Genomic DNA, 20,181 nt, shown 5'->3' on the forward strand with positions numbered 1-20,181 from the left:
TAATATTGAATAATGAAATGAAATATGGTTAGAGATATATAAATAGAGAATTTGTGAATTGAATGTGAATAACCAATATTATGGTTCAAGTGATATGTGTTGACATTGTGAAAAGCTATCTGGGATAGTAATTGATTGGAAGTGGATGTGTTATAAATGATTTAGCTATGAATTGTTTATTGTATAATTATAGTATTCGCATGATTGAATGTGTAAGTAACATTAATTTTATATTTAACGTATTCGGATTATAGAAATACCACTGATTTTATACTCAACGTGTGGTTTGTTTTCGTGCGTAGGTTAGGTTAAAGTTAGATTGTTGAATCAACATCCAATGTCGATCCTGAGCTCATTGTGGTGAACTACATTTCTTTTTGGTAATGGCATGTACTTAGGATGTTAAGTTTGTCATTTTAGGAAGTGAATGTAAATAATGTTATAAGATGATATTGATTACTTAAATAATAGATTTTATGTGTTATCTTGAGGTTCAACATGAATGTTAAAGCTAATGCAAAAGTAAGTATGAAATTGACATAATTTAGAAATTGGTTTGAAAGAAGTCTTAATGAATTATTTTGTTATACATATGATAAGTATCTATAAGGGTATATTGATTAGGTTAATAAATTGATAGTTTTATCATGTTTTAGGTGTATTTAAATATGTTTTGAATTAGTTGAATAATTGATTTTTGAGTTGCTTGTTGTTTAAGATTGCAGGGTTGGTAAACTTGATGTTTAAGGCTCATTTTGAGTCCATGCCCTGGCACACGGGCGTGTGACCAGACCGTATGAAACACACGGCTATCACTTGGGCGTGTGGTTTGGCCGTGTGTGTAATGACCCGAATTTTACAGTTATCGAAAAAGTGCATTTTCAGGTCTCCGTTTCTGAAAAATGGATTCGTAAATATTTATAATAAATATTTACGAAGTTAAGTGAGTAATTAATTTAAAGTTTAATGAATTGAATTAACTTAAATTAAGGATAATTAGATAAAAGGATTAAATTGAATGAAGAGTGAAAGTTTAATTATAGAATAAAGAAAAGTGAAATAACTAAATAAGCAAATAAGCCAAAAGGGTGACAAATGTATGGTTAAAATAAGTTAAATGTGTACAAATATAAATGGTACACGTGTATTATACATGTGTATTTACTTATTATATAAGTAAAATAATAATAATTAAAGTTTATTATATTAATATTATTTTATATTAAATAAATAGAATAAATAAAATAAAGACAAGTGTGTGGTAATAATAATTTATATGTGTACCAATGATATATATACACTTGTAATATATATGTATACTTACTTATTATTTAAGAATAATATTATATTATAATATAATTAAAATATAAAAGTAAATGAAACAAAAGAAATAAAGAAAAGAAAAAGAGAATGAAATGAAACAGAGAGAAGGGGAAAGAAAGAAAGAAGGAAAAAAGGGAAAAATTGAGATTTCAAGGCTTGAAAGTTAAATAGCTAATGTTGTCTCGGGAAATCTTGGCTAAGCAAGAAAAAATGGCAAAGATAATGGGAGTTAGCTCGAGAAAATACAGTTTGTATTTCTATAAATCGAATTTAATAATTACTTGTTGAATTTATTATTTATATGAATGGTAAGTATTATTGTTGTTATTATTATTATTATTATTATTATTATTATTATTATTTTGAATTGAATAAAAATTCATAAATTATTAGTGATTATTGATATTGAAAAGAATATGTGAATATTGAATGGAAAATTGAAAAATATATATTGTATTGAAATTGAATTATATGTGAATTGATATGTAAAGGTATTGAAATGAAGAGAAAGTAAATTAAGAATGGAAAGTGGAAATTGAAAGTTGACTGGATACCTTATTAACAATGTTGGGCTAGTCGGATATAGTTGGCATGCCATAGGACCAGAGGAGTTAGGGATATTCCGACTGTGTGTCTATGAGACACTATATGTGTCGACTACTATGACCGTTCCGGATTCATTCCGAAGAGGTACTCTGTACCTGACTGTTACTGTTACTGTTCCGGATTTGTTCCGTTGAGGTACTTTGTGTACCGTTACTGTTACTATTACCGATACAGTTTATTCTGGCTTTGGCCGATGAAACACTGTGAAATATCCCTTGTGTGTGGGTTGGATTTAAGTCCGTGCATCCGTTGGGTCCGAGTTATGTTAATAGGGATAATCAATGATATCAAAGAATGAATGTTATTAATTTATTATTCATTAACTGTTATGTCTATAAAGACTGCTTGATTATATAACAGATGAAGATTACTGTGTAGTAATGAAAGTATATTGAAGATCGATTAATAAGGTTTTAAAGCTAAATGATGAAGAGTAAATGGTTGAAGTATTAAGATTCTAAAGTAATATTTAAAGTTTAAGAATACATTAATGTTGACTGCTAATGAAAGGTATAAATGGACAATAAAGGTAGACCGAATCAAATGGTAAGGTTTATATGTTATGAAATTAAGTTATATGACTGAAGTATAGTGACTATGAAGTTAAAGTTTAAAGCTCGAATGTATATATGAATGACGGGTTTTATTATTTAGTGATTTACAAGTTTATTATGATTAATATATGACTTAAGTAAATGTTAAATTTCTTACATTATTCAGTACTTCTGTTTATAGAAATACCACTGAGTTTATACTCAGCATACGGTTTGTTTCCGTGTGCAAGTTAGGTTAAAGAAAGATCGTCGAATCAGCATCCTAAGCCGATCCCGAACTCAACAAGGTAAAATATGTTAATTGTTGATAATGGCATGTACCTAGGCTATTAAGTTGATAGAGTAAAAAAGTTCAAGAATGGTTTAAAGATATTAGGTCATAAAATGAAATATGCATGCTTGAAAGTTAATATAAGTAAGTTGTTTAAGATTGTACACAAAATTTAAAGTCAATCTAGACTGTGGTACCACTTAGAGAACATTGGTTGAATGTTTTATTGTCAAGTTGGGTTGGCATTAAATATGTTTAATCAAGTTTTAATCATGTTGTGAGTCGGTAAAAAAAATGTTATCTTAAAGCTTAAGTTTTTACAGGGTTAGTAACTTGCAAAACGAAGCTCATCATAAGTCCACACGGCCAGGTCACACGGGCGTGTGATCAGATCGTGTGAGACACACGGCTCGCGTACGGGCGTGCGCTTTGGCCGTGCGAAATTAACAGATTCTAAAGAAAAACAACATGGTGTTCCCACACGGACGTGTAAGAAGGGTACACGGTCGTGTCCCCTAGGTCATACGGGCGTGTGACACTGTTCAGAAAAAGAAATTTTTAAGTTTTCACGAAAATTTTTATAAACTTCCGGTCGAACCCCGGTTGGATTCAAATGTTTATAGTAATCATTATAGGCCCATTTAAGATACAAAAATGACATAATTTTAAATTATGTATCATAATTATCCCTGTTTAATGCATACAAGTATTGTAAGGGCTGGTAATGCTCCGTAATCTTGTTCCGGCAACGGGATGGGGTTAAGGGTGTGTTACAGCGTGTCCTCTGCAATTTAAAATTTTCAAAACAGAATACTCAGGTATTACCACATGGGCAGAGACACGGGCGTGTGTCACAGCCATGTGAGGAACACGGCCTAGCACACGGGTATGTGTTCTGGTCGTGTGAAAACTGAACTAAATTTTCAAAAAAATAAATTGACCACACGGCATAGCACACGGGCGTGTGACTTGGCCGTGTGAGGTAAGTCAAAGAGTTGCGCGGGATAGAATACGGCCTGAAGCACAAGCATGTCACAGGGTCACACGGGCGTGTGTGCCCTGCATTTAGGAAAAAATTTAAGATTTATTAAAAAATTCTCCGAATTTCTGATTGAGTCCCAATTCATTTTTAACACATACTTTGGGATTCGAGGGACCATAAAAGGGACTATATGATTAATTTATGAAGTGTCTACTAATTGAATTGTTTAATGTTTGTATTCGTTCTGAAAAGTTCGATAATACTCCGTAACCCTATTTCGGCGACGGATAAGAATTAGGGAGTGTTACAGTATAATTTTAAAAATCTACTACTTATTAATTATATATAAAATATATAAATAAAACCCTAAATTTTACTGCTTAAGGTAAATATATAACACTGTTAAGTCATTTCTTAAAATAAAATATGGACTTTTTTTTAATGTGAAGTTTTTTAATTTTACAAATAGTGTTAAATTTTTAATTTTTAAAAATGTTAATTAGGGACATATGACGGTAGATGAAAATTATCTGTATAATTTAAACTGCTGGTTAATTATCTATAAAATATATAGATAAAAATGTTGAAAAAATTTAGTAATATTATTTACTTTTAGTGAAAAGTTGCAACATAATTTTTTAAGAAAAGGTCAATAAGAGAAACTACTTAAAACAAATATTATTGATAAAAATTAAATATCCATGATAAGAAAATTAGAAGTTCAAAAATAAATTTTAGAAAATAATGTTTATATTTTAGATAAAATCGGCACCAAATATATTTTCATATTTTCATTATTCAATAACTTTTCATGTTTATATTTTACAAGTTTTTATTTTTATTTACCACGTGTTTTTCATATTTTAGAAAATAGAGAACAATTTTTAAATAAAAATTTAGAAACGAAACAGAGCCTTAGGCCTTGTTCAATAACTTATTGAAAAATAAATCAATTAAAATTAATATTTTTGGTCATTTAATTTTTTAATCAAATAATAAAAATTTCATTGAAAAATTGTAGAAAATGATAAATAGAAAGGAGTTCATTATCACATAATATAAATTTTTGTTCAATTTTTTGTTTATTTTAATATTATTTTTAAATATTTTACTTTTAAAATTTTAAAAGTTAAAAGTTAAAAATTAAAATTATCAAACAATTTATTTATATTTCATAATAATTTTAAAATACCAAATTAAATTTAATACTTAAATTTTCAATCCATATTAAACCATTGAAGCAAACAACATGGTTAACAATTTTCAATTTTCGCTGATTAAAAAAGATGAAATTTTGTTGGAAGAAGGGAAAAAAAAATTAGGAAAATTTCGAATTCCACTAAAATTTTGGACATAAGTAAATAATGTTCTAAGACAACTGACACGTGGTAGTTGAAAGGACGGGGACCAGAACTCATGTCCATGCGTTTGACTTTGTGTGAAGATTTGGAAAAGAAAGCAAAGGTTAAAGAGAAGATCACGCATGATGAAAATTGAGGGTGGAGATGGGAAGGAGGAGTTACGTGAGAATATCAGGAGCGTTGAAAAACAAGGGTGAAGAGAAAAACATAGATGGATGAAACGATAGTCGTGAAATGAAAAGAAGAAGAAGAAGAAGAAGAAAATATCAAAGAGGGCGATGTGAGAGAGTCCATCAAAAAATCGAAAAGTGTTAATGATAATGTTATCATGTTTTTTCAGTACAACTCGCGTGCGCATGAACAGTTAATCCCGTACGTCCATTTTTTATTTTTGTGGGTCCGTCATATAAAACTGCGGCACACGCTCATTCATCTGCGCGTTCAATTACCATTTTACAATTTTCCTTAACAACATATTATTCCTTTTGTTTACTTGACAACATGTAGAGTTTTTATTTTTTTATATGAAAAATTATAATTTATTTGGATTCTAAAAACGGGAGAGTTCATGTTGAAAAAAATAAGATGCAATCTGTTGTAATAAATTTACTGGGACAAAATTGAATATTAAAATTCTACATAAATAATTTCTTTTTCATGTAATTTTAATTAGGAGGACAAACGGTTAAGTAATAGTAAAATAAATACCTTTTTCAAAAATAAAAATTTAATGTGCTAAAATTACCTGATACGTGGGTGATAATTTTTCACACAAAATAAAAAATATTTAAACTAATTATTTATTACATTTAAATATGATTTTTATGAAATATTTTATGTTAAAATTCAAGTGATTAAAGTTTTAAATAACAATATATTTGATAAATTTAAAAATAAAAAGATAAATTTTATAAGTGTTGAATTTATATTAGAAAATTGTTTGATAGGTTAGTAAATATAAATATTGAATATATTTATATTGTTCGATAAAAATAATATTCATTTTAAAAGGTTATTTATTTTTATTTTTAATCTTATTAACATAATATTTTATATTATTTAGATGGTTTTTTATGGAAGATAAATATAGTAATTTGAATATTTCATTTAAAAATAATAATTTGTTTAAAAACTTTAATAAAATAAATTTGGCTTAATATTTTCTACATTAACGATAATTAATAAGTATTTACCTATTTACTTATCTTATTCAATACATTTTTGTTAAAAATTTTATATAAAATAAAAAATAAAATGATTATCAAATACATTTAAAATATTAAATATTTAAATTTTTTCAATATTTTTAATGAAATAAAAATTTTTAATGATTTATCAAACAAACTTTGAATTGATATTGTTGTTATTACAACAATGAAAAGAATGTGTATCGATGTTTGTTTAAGTAGAATTTTTTTAAAAATACGGAAATATGCATTGAATATATATAAATTAATTCAATAAATTAGATTTAAAACTCAAATATCTCATGCCATAAAGGTCACATTCGAATGTTAAAAACATGTGTTAAGCAAAGATTCATGAACACGAATTTAGGCTTCGTGCTTCACGGGAATTCTTTGGAGTGTGCTAATTACGTACATGAATTGAGAGTAGTGAAAGGAGTGCGATTGTATATGATGACGTCACCCGTATCTACCCTTGGGCCCACAATATTAAAATAATAATATATGGTCAAATAGGGAAAAGACAAGGCCCTAGATTACCAATCCATCTACGTGGCAGTATTCCACTACGGCTCCATAAACCCCACCACTATCTAGAGCCCCACATCAAAGCTGTTAAGATCCCTCCATTATTCCACGTGTATGGCCCATCTCCACTCATTCACATTACCCAACTTGCCACGTCATTTCTCCGTGATAGCTTAGAAAATGTTTCAATAAATTGTCCAATGTAATTAATTTATTACAAATTTTAATGGTTTTGAAATTCTCGAAAAAAAGAAGATATTATGTGATCCTTTTTATGTAATTAATTTATTATTATAATAAACGAATAAAAAATTTATTAACATAAAAAGCGTTATTAACAAAATTATAATATTAATTTCTAATAATATATATAAATTAAAAGGGACCACTTACCTCGGGGACAACTTCGAAAATCTGAAAAATCTTCTGCGACATGATTCTCTGCCAATCAGTAGCCGTCAATTAGTCGTGAATGACGAAAATGCCCTTACCTCGTTCTTCTCAAAAGGCTGAGCACGCTGGGGTTAGATAGAAAAAGAAAAGTTTACAGTTCGATGCTATTTATGGTATTTTATTGATAAAATTACCATGTCATATTCAGACAACGTCGATAGAAAGGAAAGTGGTTTTAAGGCTGCGTTTGTTTGTTCTTTTAATACGTTTTTGTAATTGGTAATTGTAATTTCATAGAATCTTCCTTTTTAGATTAGGGATAAAAAGAAATAAATAAAAAAAGTAAACCTTGGTTTTGAGAGCCTAAGATTAGATACACTGACAGAACAGTATAAACATCCAGGAAATTAGATCTTCTATCGAAGATTGCATTTTCCTAATCCTACTTTCACCTCCCCGCGCGTGCTAATTTGTGAGTGCAAGGACTTTTAAGTCAACAGCTGATTTGAAAGTTCAAAATGCTGTTTATAATCATATTTATATTAAAAATTTTGCTGATTTTTTTATGAAACCTTCAAGGCAAAAATAGCCGTCAATACAATAGTCGTCCGGATTTGGGCTTCAACTTTCTTAGTTGACAAATATTCTTAAAAAAGAAAACAAAAAATGGTAGGACAACTAATTGTCCAAAAACACCAAAAAGAAAATCTTATCATATCACGGAAACTACAAAATTTCAACCTTTATTTTTTTTTCTTATTCTTCACGTAAAAAAGTCAATTTTGTGAGAAATATTTTTTTTTGAATATTTAAAATAGTTAATGGGAAGTGCAGTTTTGATCATTTAAATCAGTAGTGTATAACATTTATTGAGCATATCAGATTCGAAAAGCATAGGTAAATAAACACGAGGTGGAGGAAGGAGGACATGTTAAAAATTTAAAGGCATTAAATATTGAATTCAGATTCGAAATCAAAAGAAATTTAATGGGGAGCATGAGTAATGCGTGAAGCGCGTGACACACATGCTTTGAAGACAGCGTGTTAAGTAACAGTGAGTTGGAGCAATGGTGCCTGGGTCTGGCCAACATAAATAGACAAAAGATTATAGTATTTAATGGACTTACCTTCTTCTCTCTTTCTCTCGCTCACTCACTCACATTGGGGGAGAAAAGATTTGATCTTTTAGTGAAGTTTTAGGAGGGAAAATCCAAAACAAAGAAGAAAAAAACGAAAACCTTCCTTAAAGTGTCCGATTCATTACTGGACTGACCCATAAGTGAAAAAAAGAGGGACCCCAATATAATAACCTCTTTGTCTTTGGTGGTTTAGCCATTGAAGAAACGAAGCTGAAGAGAAAAAGAAAATTAACAGAGTCGGAAGAAAGAATGTTTGCAGCGGAGAATGGACTCAAAGGGGACCCGAGGCTACAAGCCATATCTGACGCCATTAGAGTGGTTCCTCACTTCCCAAAACCAGGTTTTCTTTTTTATTTCTAGCTGTTTTTCTTTTGAGTTTGGGCTTGATTTGTTTGAGGAACTCTGCTTAATCGGGTCATTTGTTTGTTTGTATGGTTTATAGGGATTATGTTCCAAGACATAACAACGTTGTTGCTGGATCACAAAGCGTTCAAGGATACCGTCGACATATTTGTCGATCGCTACAGAGACATGGATATATCTGTCGTTGCGGGTACTCTGTATCTTGTCTCTTCTTCTCTAAACACCCTTTTCTTTTCTCTTTGTTTTTTAATAGTGAAAACTGCAAATTTTGTTTCCGTGTTTTCTGCTTGTACTTTTATTTTATAATAATAATATTTGTATTTTTCTCTTTTAGAAAAAAAAATGTTTGCCTCATGACACTGGTCTTCAAAGCTCTACTCTTCTTTTTCTTTCAACTCTGTAATGTAGAAATGAAGATCACAGTAAATTCATCTCCTCTCATTTTCTTGAAACTTTTTTTAAAAAATGGAAGGCTTTGAATGCCTACATGCTCTTTGTCAACACTGTGCTGTTTTATTCTCAACGATTTTATTCTAGCCAACCTGCCCTGTTCTATGCAACCACCCTTGGATTATGTGGCCGGAACAATTTAATTTCAAAAAAATTCCCAATGTATTTAGTGATCATACTATTTTACGAACCATGAATTATATAAATATTTGTTGGATATGAATGTGTTTAGTACTGAATGTGCTTAGTACTGTTATCAGTTACTTTTCTTTAATCCTGAGATAAATATTGCAAATTTACCTGCAGGAGTTGAAGCAAGAGGATTCATGTTCGGTCCATCAATTGCCTTAGCCATTGGTGCAAAGTTCGTTCCTCTGAGAAAACCCAGGAAGTTGCCGGGTACTAGTATGATCTTTTGAGTTTATCAACCAGGACAGAATGGAGTCCATTCGTATATGTTCTGATATAGATACGAAATATGATTTTGCAAAAGCTATTAAATACAAACTGTGGTCCTCTAATTTAAAATCTCTGATTATTATAATGACTTATAAGTAGTTTATTGGACATAAGATGGAGATAGTGCTGCTGAGTTATTCCATTCACTTCTTCGTTTGTCGATATTCGAAAAGTGAAACAGCTATCTCATTGTGAATGAAGTTGATCCAATCCATTCGTTTTATAAAGAAATTAGTGAGGCATGTGGGTATCTAATATATGTTATTTTGGGAGAAAATCTGGTGAAATGATTGAAGGGTCAACGATTGGGTGGGGATGGGGTGCCTTTTCTAGAAGAAAATTACTAATTAATCAAATGATTGTTTTCTTGTGCTGTCAATCACGAATGCATATGTAATCTGAAATAGTGTCTGTAACCCAAAAAATCAAATAGCAAATTAAGTATTGATCTGCTATCAGATTTTTTACGGAATTTTAGTGGATTTGATCACTGTAGAGTTCACATCTTCCCTCTTTATCAATCTTTTTCTTAAAAGCAAATTTATTTTAATGTAATATAAACATTATGTTTGCTGTATATAGGTGAAGTAATTGCTGAAACTTATGACTTGGAGTATGGAAGTGACTGCTTAGAGATGCACGTTGGTGCTGTTCAGCCTGGTGAACGTGTTATAGTAATTGATGATTTGGTTGCAACGGGGGGAACTCTGTCAGCTGCCATAAGACTCTTAGGTAAACTTTGAGGCTTTTTTCCCCTAAGTTTATCGATGATTATTATGCGTAGTATTAATTTGCGGCTGCTGTTTATGTAGAACGCGTTGGTGCTCAAGTGGTCGAGTGTGCATGTGTTATTGGACTCCGCGAGGTCAAGGTAAAATCCTTTTTCCCGTTCGGGAAAATTGTGATGAATTGAATGATATCTAGAGGATCAAACTTTGGAGTTTGAATCTATATTTAGATAATGTACTGTGAAGTTTCCATTGCTTTACTGCTTTAAAATACGAAGGATAAGGGCATCAGGTTGATTTTCTATGTTGATTGTTATCATTTTTATTTCAGGGGCAACGTAGACTTAATGGAAAGCCACTTTATATTCTTGTGGAGCCACGTGAGATAGATGGATGTTATTAAGGTATTATTATTTTCTTTTAATATATAAGAATCGTGAAATAGAACGGTATGCATGCAAACATTCTTTATGCATGGATGAAGTGTGAAAACCGATCAATCTGTTCTAGGATTTTTGGTGATGAAAATATGATAGTTCTTGAAATTGATGGCGTTGTATCTGATAAATGATCGACTGTGTCCTTGCTGTTTTGCAGAGAAAAGTGATGCATGAGCAACCTTTGGTGGTTAACGTCTCCTGGCCAAGGGCATATGGTGTCCTCGTAAGGCTTGTTTTGTATGATTCTTTTTTCTTGTTAGAGTTGTGTATCTTTGTCCTTAGGCTTCAATTTATGTTCCCATCCACAAAATTATGAACAAAACATCAATGAAGAAATGCTGTTTCTCCATATCGATTACTTTCCGGCCGCTATGATTCATATCCATTCTATTTTACTCGCACTTTTTTTTTCTTTAAATTACGTGTTTGTTAGGTAGAACGAGTAGGCGATATGATATGAGCATGGGTTTATTTTCTCAAATGTAACTATTTACAAAAGTGTCGCTAGGGATAAATCGTAGATAACCCTCCCGATGGCTTTGTGCAAAATTCAGAATACAGTAGTGTGTTGTGTGCAAAACGGGGCATCTTCCTTGCCTTACATTTACGGGTATCGGTGGAATCAGAAAATTCACGTGTAATGTAATTAGAAGGGGCAGCGTGTCATTGATTACTACGAACTGTGTCCTGATGCACGTTGTGGGAATTGCCTTGTGTTGATCTCAATTTTGAGCGCGCTGTGATGATAGTAAGTAAACAATTGATGATATGGAAAAACGAGAAATAAATTAAAAGGGCGTCTCAGTGTTTAATCTTTGAAGCATCTTTCGATGAATAATAGATAATATCGAACTGGTGAGTATATTGTTTTTGTCAATGTTTTGGCACATATTGGTACCGATATGCTAGTGTATTAATTAGATTCAATATCTTAGTAAATTTATAAGTAATTTTTCAAATGTAGAGCATAAAAGTTAAAAGATATTAAAATTTTGTATTAAATAGTATCGTATTAAATAGTACCTATTGGTATGCTTCACCACAAAAGGAGTAAAAATGAAATCGAAATCTTGGTCAAAATGAAACTTCCATTTTTTGGTACCAACTACAATGTTGTCCGTACCACATTAATGAATTGCTTGAGTTGGTGCCTAGATCCACCTTTTCATATACAGACATCCAAGTTTTATTTGCAAATTTAGGATTGTTAATTTTATTCTTCATTTTATGTTACCATGAATTAAAAGGAAAAGCTTGTAAAACCTTAAGTTGTAACTTAGTGATTGGATTTTTTTTTAATGAATACTTTGTATTTGAATTATCGTTGTATAAGAAAAAAAAAACTACTTTGTAAAAGCTAAATGCTTTTTTTGAGAATACAAGAGGAAGTTTTTGAAAGAGCTTTGGATGGGAAAGATCATTGTGAGAGTGTGACCTTTAAGGCTTATCTTACTTTGTGTATGGGCGAAGAACTTTTTGTGGGCTTTGTTATTTTAGCTAATCCACTAATTAATTTCAACCATTTATATTTTTTCGGGCTTCAACCTGTGTTTATTTCCTTGGTTTTGAGTTCATGAAATATTAGGTATAAACATATAATGAGTTAAGAGTAGCTTCACCTATTCTGCATATATTTAGGTTGAGTTTATTTTGAATTTAAGTTACAAATATACGAAGTTAGTGAAAATGTCTGATTTTCAGTGGTATCAGAAAATACAATTTTAGAATCTTATTTTTGTAAATCTAGTGCGTAAATGTTAAATATGAATATTTATAAAGTTAGTATAAAAATATGAAGTTGAAGCTCAAATAATTTATAATCAAATTTCGGCTTTTCTGTAACACCCCTCGCCCGCATCCGACGCCGGGACGGGGTTCGAGGTGCTACCTGACTTTTACTAACACTTCCATACTAAACAGGGCCATGAAATCTCAAATAATTAAAACTTTTCTTTTCACATGCAATTTGTCCCTTATGCGAGCTTACGAGGCCCAATACATGCATTCAGGCGTTCGGGACCCAATCGAGAACTCATGAAAACTTAGAAAAATCTCTTGCGTTAAGGCTTCACACGCCCATGTGCTCAGGCCGTGTGGCGAAATAGTCTAATTATCAAGCCTTTTGTCACTCTCACACCACATGCATAGATACATACTTATCCAATAACACACAACGTGGCATAAATGAGCTCTTAAACATCTACAAATATGATATGCTCAAGTTATTTTCTTATGTAATAAATATTATAGAATTTGCCCATATCATTACCACATACTAGACATAACTATCATTACATCACAAACCATTCATCAAGCATTATTAACTATTTACCAATCACTTAATCCTGCATTAGTTACTAGCTCATCAATGAATCTCAATTCAATCTCTAGGCATACATGTTGTAAGCCATATCACAAGAAATAATAACATAAATGCATAAGAATAATCATATGGGCCCATAACGTCATTAGCCGACATAGGCCAATTTACATGACTAATACTACCTTAATAACAAGCCAATGCCTTTGGCTAAATCATAATATTACATACTCACATTAAAACCCTATACATGCCATAGACTCGAATCACTTGAGTTTACTTACTCGATAACGTTAACTCGATAGGGTGATAATATCTCGTGGCCTCCAACCCGAGCTAACCTGGAACTCCAGAAAACATGGGAAAGAAGGGGTAAGCTTTAGCTTAGTAAGTTCATATGAAAACAATAAGCAACTCATTAACTTGTTTTATCAATGTTTACAACATATTTTCAAGTTCACTACAAGCTGTCTTTCTGAGCAACGGTCACTAAATTATTTATATCTGGAGCTACGAAACTCCGAATTAAGTTCCGTTAATTTTCCCTGAAACTAGACTTATTTTATTTTTTCCATAAAATTTCCAAAATTTTGGTTAAGCCAAATAGTACAGTTTATTAGTTAAAGTCTCCCCTGTTTCAGGGTATGACCACTCTGACCCCTGTACACTACAAACCGAATTTCTCCCTGTACAAAATTCCAACGACCATGCCGTTTATTCCCCATAAAAATAGACTCAATAAGGAATCCATTCATGTAAGGTATAACTCTTAATAATTTTGTACAATTTTGGTGAATTTCTAAAGTTAGAACAGGGATCTCGAATTCATTCAGACCCTGTTTCACAAGAATTCAAATATCAAACAATATGGAATTCTTTTTCTTCATCTGTTTCTTTCATGTGAAAATAGACTCATTAAGCTTTAATCCCATATTTTATTCTGCCTCTAACTCATTTTCCACTATTTTTAGTGTATTTTGAAAGTTACACTACTGCAGTAACTCAAATCTGTCAAGGCTAAATTACTCATTCATGATCATTGTTCATAATATTAATACAACACCATTTTATCCATCATGATAAGAATACATATTATGCATCATAGATCATCACATATCAAGGCATTCTCATAGGATTAGTATACATACTTGCACAACTCGTAACATAACTCGAGTGCATACTCACCAATGACTTACCTCATTGAGACCATCATTAACTCTTTCCTTGGATTGCCTGTTGAACACTTGGAATACTAATTAGATACTCGGAAAAGCCTTTGCACATAAGTGCTTCAATTGTAGCTAAAGCTACCTCATATCTCATGACATTTCAATGCTCACTCTCGAGCTAGTCATCTAGACTCATAATTCCTAGTGACATGTCACTCGTATCCTATTCTATTCCTAAGGTTCAAACGGGATTTTTCCTCGTCTATTAAGGCTTTGTCTTATCATATTTCTATTAATTACATACACATTAATATCTGTACAATTCATGTAACGATAACATTTAAATACATGTATAGCATGGTATTGTTTACATACTGAACTTACCTCGATACCACAAATGTGAAAAGGACATACTAGTCCATAAATCGATTTCTTTCCGTTCTAGGTCCAAGTCTCAATTTTCATCATCTATAACATCACATTTAGCCTACCAATCAGTCACAATATTCATATGGGTCTAAAATCATATTTTTACAAATTTTCATTTTGACCCTAAACTTTTGCATATTTGCACTTTTGCCCCAATGCTTGTAAATTAATTTTTATTCAATTTCTATAAGGTTTAAGACATGCTGAACATTTTTCTCTTCTATGGCAACTCCAAATTTTCACTAATTCACACACTTATGACCAATTTGTAACTTTCACAATTTAACCCTTTTGACATTTTTACCGAAATTCATTGAATAAAACTCATATTTAACACATCAAACATTCATTATCCACTATAAATCATCAAAGCACAACCATATCATGAATGGGTAAATTTTAAACTCTAATTTCTCTTCAATCAATTGGTAGAAATAGAAAATTTAAGCTTCGGGATCTCAAAAATACGAAAATCATTAAAAGCGGGACAAAACCATACCTATATAAGCCATAAAAGCTTGGCGAATGGAGCTCATCCATGGCTGCTATTTTCTGTTCTTTCCACGGTTGAAGAAGAAAGAATGAAAAAAATGATAGCTTTTATCATTTGTCTTATTAGGTTATTTTAATTAATTTACAAAATTACCCTTTTATTTCAACCAAATTTCAAAAATACCAAACAAATATCCATTCACTAACTTATTAAAGGAATAATTGTCACATAAGGACTTTCAATTTAAAACTCATAACAATTAGGCACCTCATATATAAAGAACTCAACTTTTGCACTTTTTACAATTTAGTCCTTTTGACTAAATTGAGTGCTCAAACGTCAAAATTTTCGAATAAAATTTTTACGAAATATTTTCATAAATTCATAGACTATAAAAATATAATAAAAATAATTTTTTTTTTCGTCGGGTTTGTGGTCCCGAAACCACTGTTCCGACTAGACCCAAAATCGGGCTATTACATTTCTTCCCCCCTTTAGGGATTTTCGTCCCCGAAAATCTTACCAAAAAAAGTTGTTCTCTACTTTCACGAGTCACTTATATCTTTTTCTCACAACTTACAAAACAATTCCACACAAGCTCATACTCAAGATTTCCTATAGCTTTTCCATAGTAGAGGTATAAGCCTCGGAGCTCAATTTGAAACACTGGAGACTGACATTCTTGGAACTATAAACTTAGAAACATACAACTCAGTCACATCGGTTGAATAATATATCTGTACATACTAAAATAATCATGCAGACTTCCATCATCAATCTTTCACAATTCTTGCATCTCTCTTTTTCACGGAAATGAGAGACATCCCGATCTGAAATTCATAACATCCTTTATCATTTTCTTCCCACTTGTCATAATCGACAATAATAATCTCGAATACATTTGATATTCAGCTTTACCCTATAGACAATTCGACATCCTTTGAGCGAATAAACAAGATCTCTTTGTGAACTCAGACTCAATTCTCAGATACCCGAGTTTCTCGATCTCAAATCTTACTCAATTAATAGTAATAGAAACCAGAAATCAAATCCTCCCTGCAATTCCAAATTAAAAGTCGAATCATGCTGTACTTGTTTAATTTACCACTTATAGCCACATTTCTATACTCTGATCATCAACTGTTTAGAAACTTTACTAACATGAATCAAATGATTCCAACTTCATAGATGTGGTCTTTTTATTAATCAGGATAACTATACTTATAACATCTCTCGAACAAGAGAAATCCAACTAATATGTTTCCATAACATACTTTCAAGAATAAAACCCATCATTTACATTGTCGACTACTTACCAAAGAACACGTAACGGTATTCTCGAACCGGAGAATAAACTTAAATGCACATAACTCAGTTTACTTTTGCGAATAACCATTCTTTACCCCGAAATTTTAAAGAAATCTAAACCTGAAATCCCCACACTTCTATGATCGAGCTAGAAGCTTAATCATAACGATTCTAATATCGCAAGTCAAAGATTACTCGTAAAGATAAACCAAGCTTGATAATTCTCAAACAAGAACGATAGAAAAGCCAATATAAGAAATTCCAAGATATAAAGATTATACCGAAATCGAGAATATAATCCGAAGAAAATAATAAAGATGATCCAAAAATCCTCGAGAAAACCGGAAGAAACTACATGCAGTATGCTTTAGAATTTCTCATAATAGAGATAATATAATTCTCGCATATATAAACCATAATCAATAGAACATCGAATAATCTTACATAGATTTTTCTTGTCAACTTCATTCCAATATATCGAATAGAAATCAAGAGATGGGAAATGTAGATCATAATTAATCGGACCAATAGAACTTTTCATCTAATATCACAGTCTCCAAGATCCTCACACAAGAGAATTCCCACTCGAAAGGGATAACTATCGTATTCCCGAATAGAGGAAAACATAGAATACTCGTAAGAGAAAGATAGCCATCACTTTTGTTTAATTGAATTCGTCATACTCGGACATCTGTGCAAGTCCGACATTATTCCTCTAACTAATTACATCTTCGCTAATCTCATACTATTCCATTTTGTACTCTTCGGTTTCACTTTTGCAAGCTTATGCAACATATCTCTCGAGAATCTCATCGTATAAATCTATTACGGTAAGGGGCGAAGATTGTAAAGCCTCTAAACTTTTGACTCTCAAGCAAATACATATTCAACAACAGCATAGCTTTACGCATATTGATTCAAACATTTCAAATTTCCAACTTGTTATAAACACATTTTCACATATCTCAGTAATACATGTAACTTTATTTCATGCGAATATTAGCTAAACATAAGTGAATTTATCATAACTCAAACTTTCATTTCTTTTTCTCGAATTACCCTTAATGTTTTATCAAATTCCCATATTTAGTCTTAATCACTTGCCAATATTTATCAAATTGGAGAACGTCTTATGGTTTTGAGTACATCGCTTACTTGATGCCATAGTTCAACTATGGTCTTGTACTAGCTCTCATCCATCTGTGTCGATGCCGTGTCCCAGACAGGTCTTACACTGACACATGTAACCGTGCTGACGCATGTCCTATACATGTCTTACACTAGCACATCTCGTAGCCGACGCATGTCCCAGACATGTCTGACACTGGCTATCATCTCGAGGCCGATGCATGTCCCAGACATGTCTTACACTGGCTCTCATACTGTGGCTGATGCATGTCCCAGACATGTCTTACACTAGCCCTCGTCTCAATGCCGATGCCATGTCTCATACATGGTCTTACACTGGCACACAAATCTCATGTATTGCCATGGTCCAACCATAGTCTTTTCCGTCAATTCATTAGTGAACGATCGTACTCATTCCCTGCGTTCCACCCAATTTGATCTTTCATTACAACTTTCATGTTATTGTGACATTTATGATTCTGTAACTGAGATTATAAAGCATAACATTATTGCATATTGACTCCATCAATCTAGACATAAATGTCAACCTCATGTATATACTGATTATTAATCATGCAATAAAAGCATTCATACATACATTCTGTCATTTCAAGAAAATTTCTTTCTTTTCCTAAACACTTGGCCAAATCAAGTTGGACATTTAACATCGTATGAATACTAACATGCATAAAAGCATTTTCACAACTTAACTGTGTTTTACTCCACTATTTCACATTCTTTAACTCAAGAGTATCACATAGTGAATACTAGTTCATATGAAAATCATGAATATCTTTTCATACCTTTCCCATTTTCAGCATGTCACAAGCATGATTCAATAATCTCAACTTTACTCTTATCTCTATCAAGATTTGCTCGGTTCGAACTCATTCCTGTCTTAATCAACAGTTTTGTTAGGGCCGAGAGATATCACACTATCACGAGTAATACTATGGCATGTATAGCTAGACTCTCTTACGCTAGGTTAGTCCGAGAACCGACTAAACCATGCTCTGATACCACTAAATGTAACACCCCTCGCCCGCATCCGACGCCGGGACGGGGTTCGAGGTGCTACCTAACTTTTACTAACACTTCCATACTAAACAGGGCCATGAAATCTCAAATAATTAAAAACTTTTCTTTTCACATGCAATTTGTCCCTTATGCGAGCTTACGAGGCCCAATACATGCATTCGGGGCGGTTCGAGACCCAATCGAGAACTCATGAAAAACTTAGAAAAATCTCTTGCGTTAAGGCTTCACACGCCCATGTGCTCAGGCCGTGTGGCCAGAAATAGTCTAATTATCAAGCCTTTTGTCACTCTCACACCACATGCATAGATACATACTTATCCAATAACACACAACGTGGCATAAATGAGCTCTTAAACATCTACAAACATGATATGCTCAAGTTATTTTCTTATGTAATAAATATTATAGAATTTGCCCATATCATTACTACATACTAGACATAACTATCATTACATCACAAACCATTCATCAAGCATTATTAACTATTTACCAATCACTTAATCCTGCATTAGTTACTAGCTCATCAATGAATCTCAATTCAATCTCTAGGCATACATGTTGTAAGCCACATCACAAGAAATAATAACATAAATGCATAAGAATAATCATATGGGCCCATAACGTCATTAGCCGACATAGGCCAATTTACATGACTAATACTACCTTAATAACAAGCCAATGCCTTTGGCTAAATCATAATATTACATACTCACATTAAAATCCTATACATGCCATAGACTCGAATCACTTGAGTTTACTTACTCCGATAACGTTAACTCGATAGGGTGATAATATCTCGACGACCTCCAACCCGAGCTAACCTGGAACTCTAGAAAACATGGGAAAGAAGGGGTAAGCTTTAAGCTTAGTAAGTTCATATGAAAACAATAAGCAACTCATTAACTTGTTTTATCAATGTTTACAACATATTTTCAAGTTCACTACAAGCTGTCTTTCTGAGCAACGGTCACTAAATTATTTATATCTAGAGCTACGAAACTCCGAATTAAGTTCCGTTAATTTTCCTGAAACTAGACTTATTTTATTTTTTCCATAAAATTTCCAGAATTTTGGTTAAGCCAAATAGTACAGTTTATTAGTTAAAGTCTCCCCTGTTTCAGGGTATGACCACTCTGACCCTGTACACTACAAACCGAATTTCTCCTGTACAAAATTCCAACGACCATGCCGTTTATTCCCCATAAAAATAGACTCAATAAGGAATCCATTCATGTAAGGTATAACTCTTAATAATTTTTGTAAAATTTTTGGTGAATTTATAAAGTTAGAACAGGGGATCTCGAATTCATTCAGACCCTGTTTCACAAGAATTCAAATATCAAACAATGTGGAATTCTTTTTCTTCCTCTGTTTCTTTCATGTGAAAATAGACTCATTAAGCTTTAATCCCATATTTTATTCTACCTCTAACTCATTTTCCACTATTTTTAGTGTATTTTCAAAGTTACACTACTGCAGTAACTCAAATCTGTCAAGGCTAAATTACTCATT

General features: G+C 31.9%; 1 protein-coding gene and 1 long non-coding RNA gene across 3 annotated transcripts; one reads left to right on the forward strand and one right to left on the reverse strand.

The window, feature by feature from the left end:
* Window positions 1-8,163: 8,163 nt before the first annotated feature.
* Window positions 8,164-11,133, forward strand: LOC108471215 (adenine phosphoribosyltransferase 5-like). 2 transcript variants are annotated; one of them, XM_053028744.1, is made up of 7 exons: window positions 8,164-8,684; window positions 8,787-8,897; window positions 9,464-9,562; window positions 10,199-10,348; window positions 10,429-10,487; window positions 10,676-10,748; window positions 10,942-11,133. In XM_053028744.1, the coding sequence occupies exons 1-6, from the start codon at window positions 8,594-8,596 to the stop codon at window positions 10,745-10,747; spliced, it is 582 nt and encodes a 193-aa protein (XP_052884704.1). In that variant the 5' UTR covers window positions 8,164-8,593; the 3' UTR covers window position 10,748; window positions 10,942-11,133. The 2 variants fall into 2 exon arrangements, with proteins under 2 accessions (XP_052884704.1, XP_017628319.1); XM_017772830.2 differs by having other exon boundaries at window positions 8,170-8,684; window positions 9,464-9,556.
* A 2,300-nt stretch (window positions 11,134-13,433) lies between these two features.
* On the reverse strand, window positions 13,434-19,483 carry LOC128292844 (uncharacterized). The gene is made up of 4 exons (XR_008282793.1): window positions 18,435-19,483; window positions 14,658-14,741; window positions 14,290-14,337; window positions 13,434-13,445 (listed from the first exon to the last, which is right to left on the reverse strand). It is a non-coding gene; the product is annotated as an uncharacterized LOC128292844 (long non-coding RNA).
* Between the last annotated feature and the right edge of the window lie 698 nt (window positions 19,484-20,181).

Source organism: Gossypium arboreum, chromosome 5 (assembly GCF_025698485.1).
Source record: "Gossypium arboreum isolate Shixiya-1 chromosome 5, ASM2569848v2, whole genome shotgun sequence".
In the NCBI taxonomy this organism is placed as follows: domain Eukaryota; kingdom Viridiplantae; phylum Streptophyta; class Magnoliopsida; order Malvales; family Malvaceae; genus Gossypium; species Gossypium arboreum.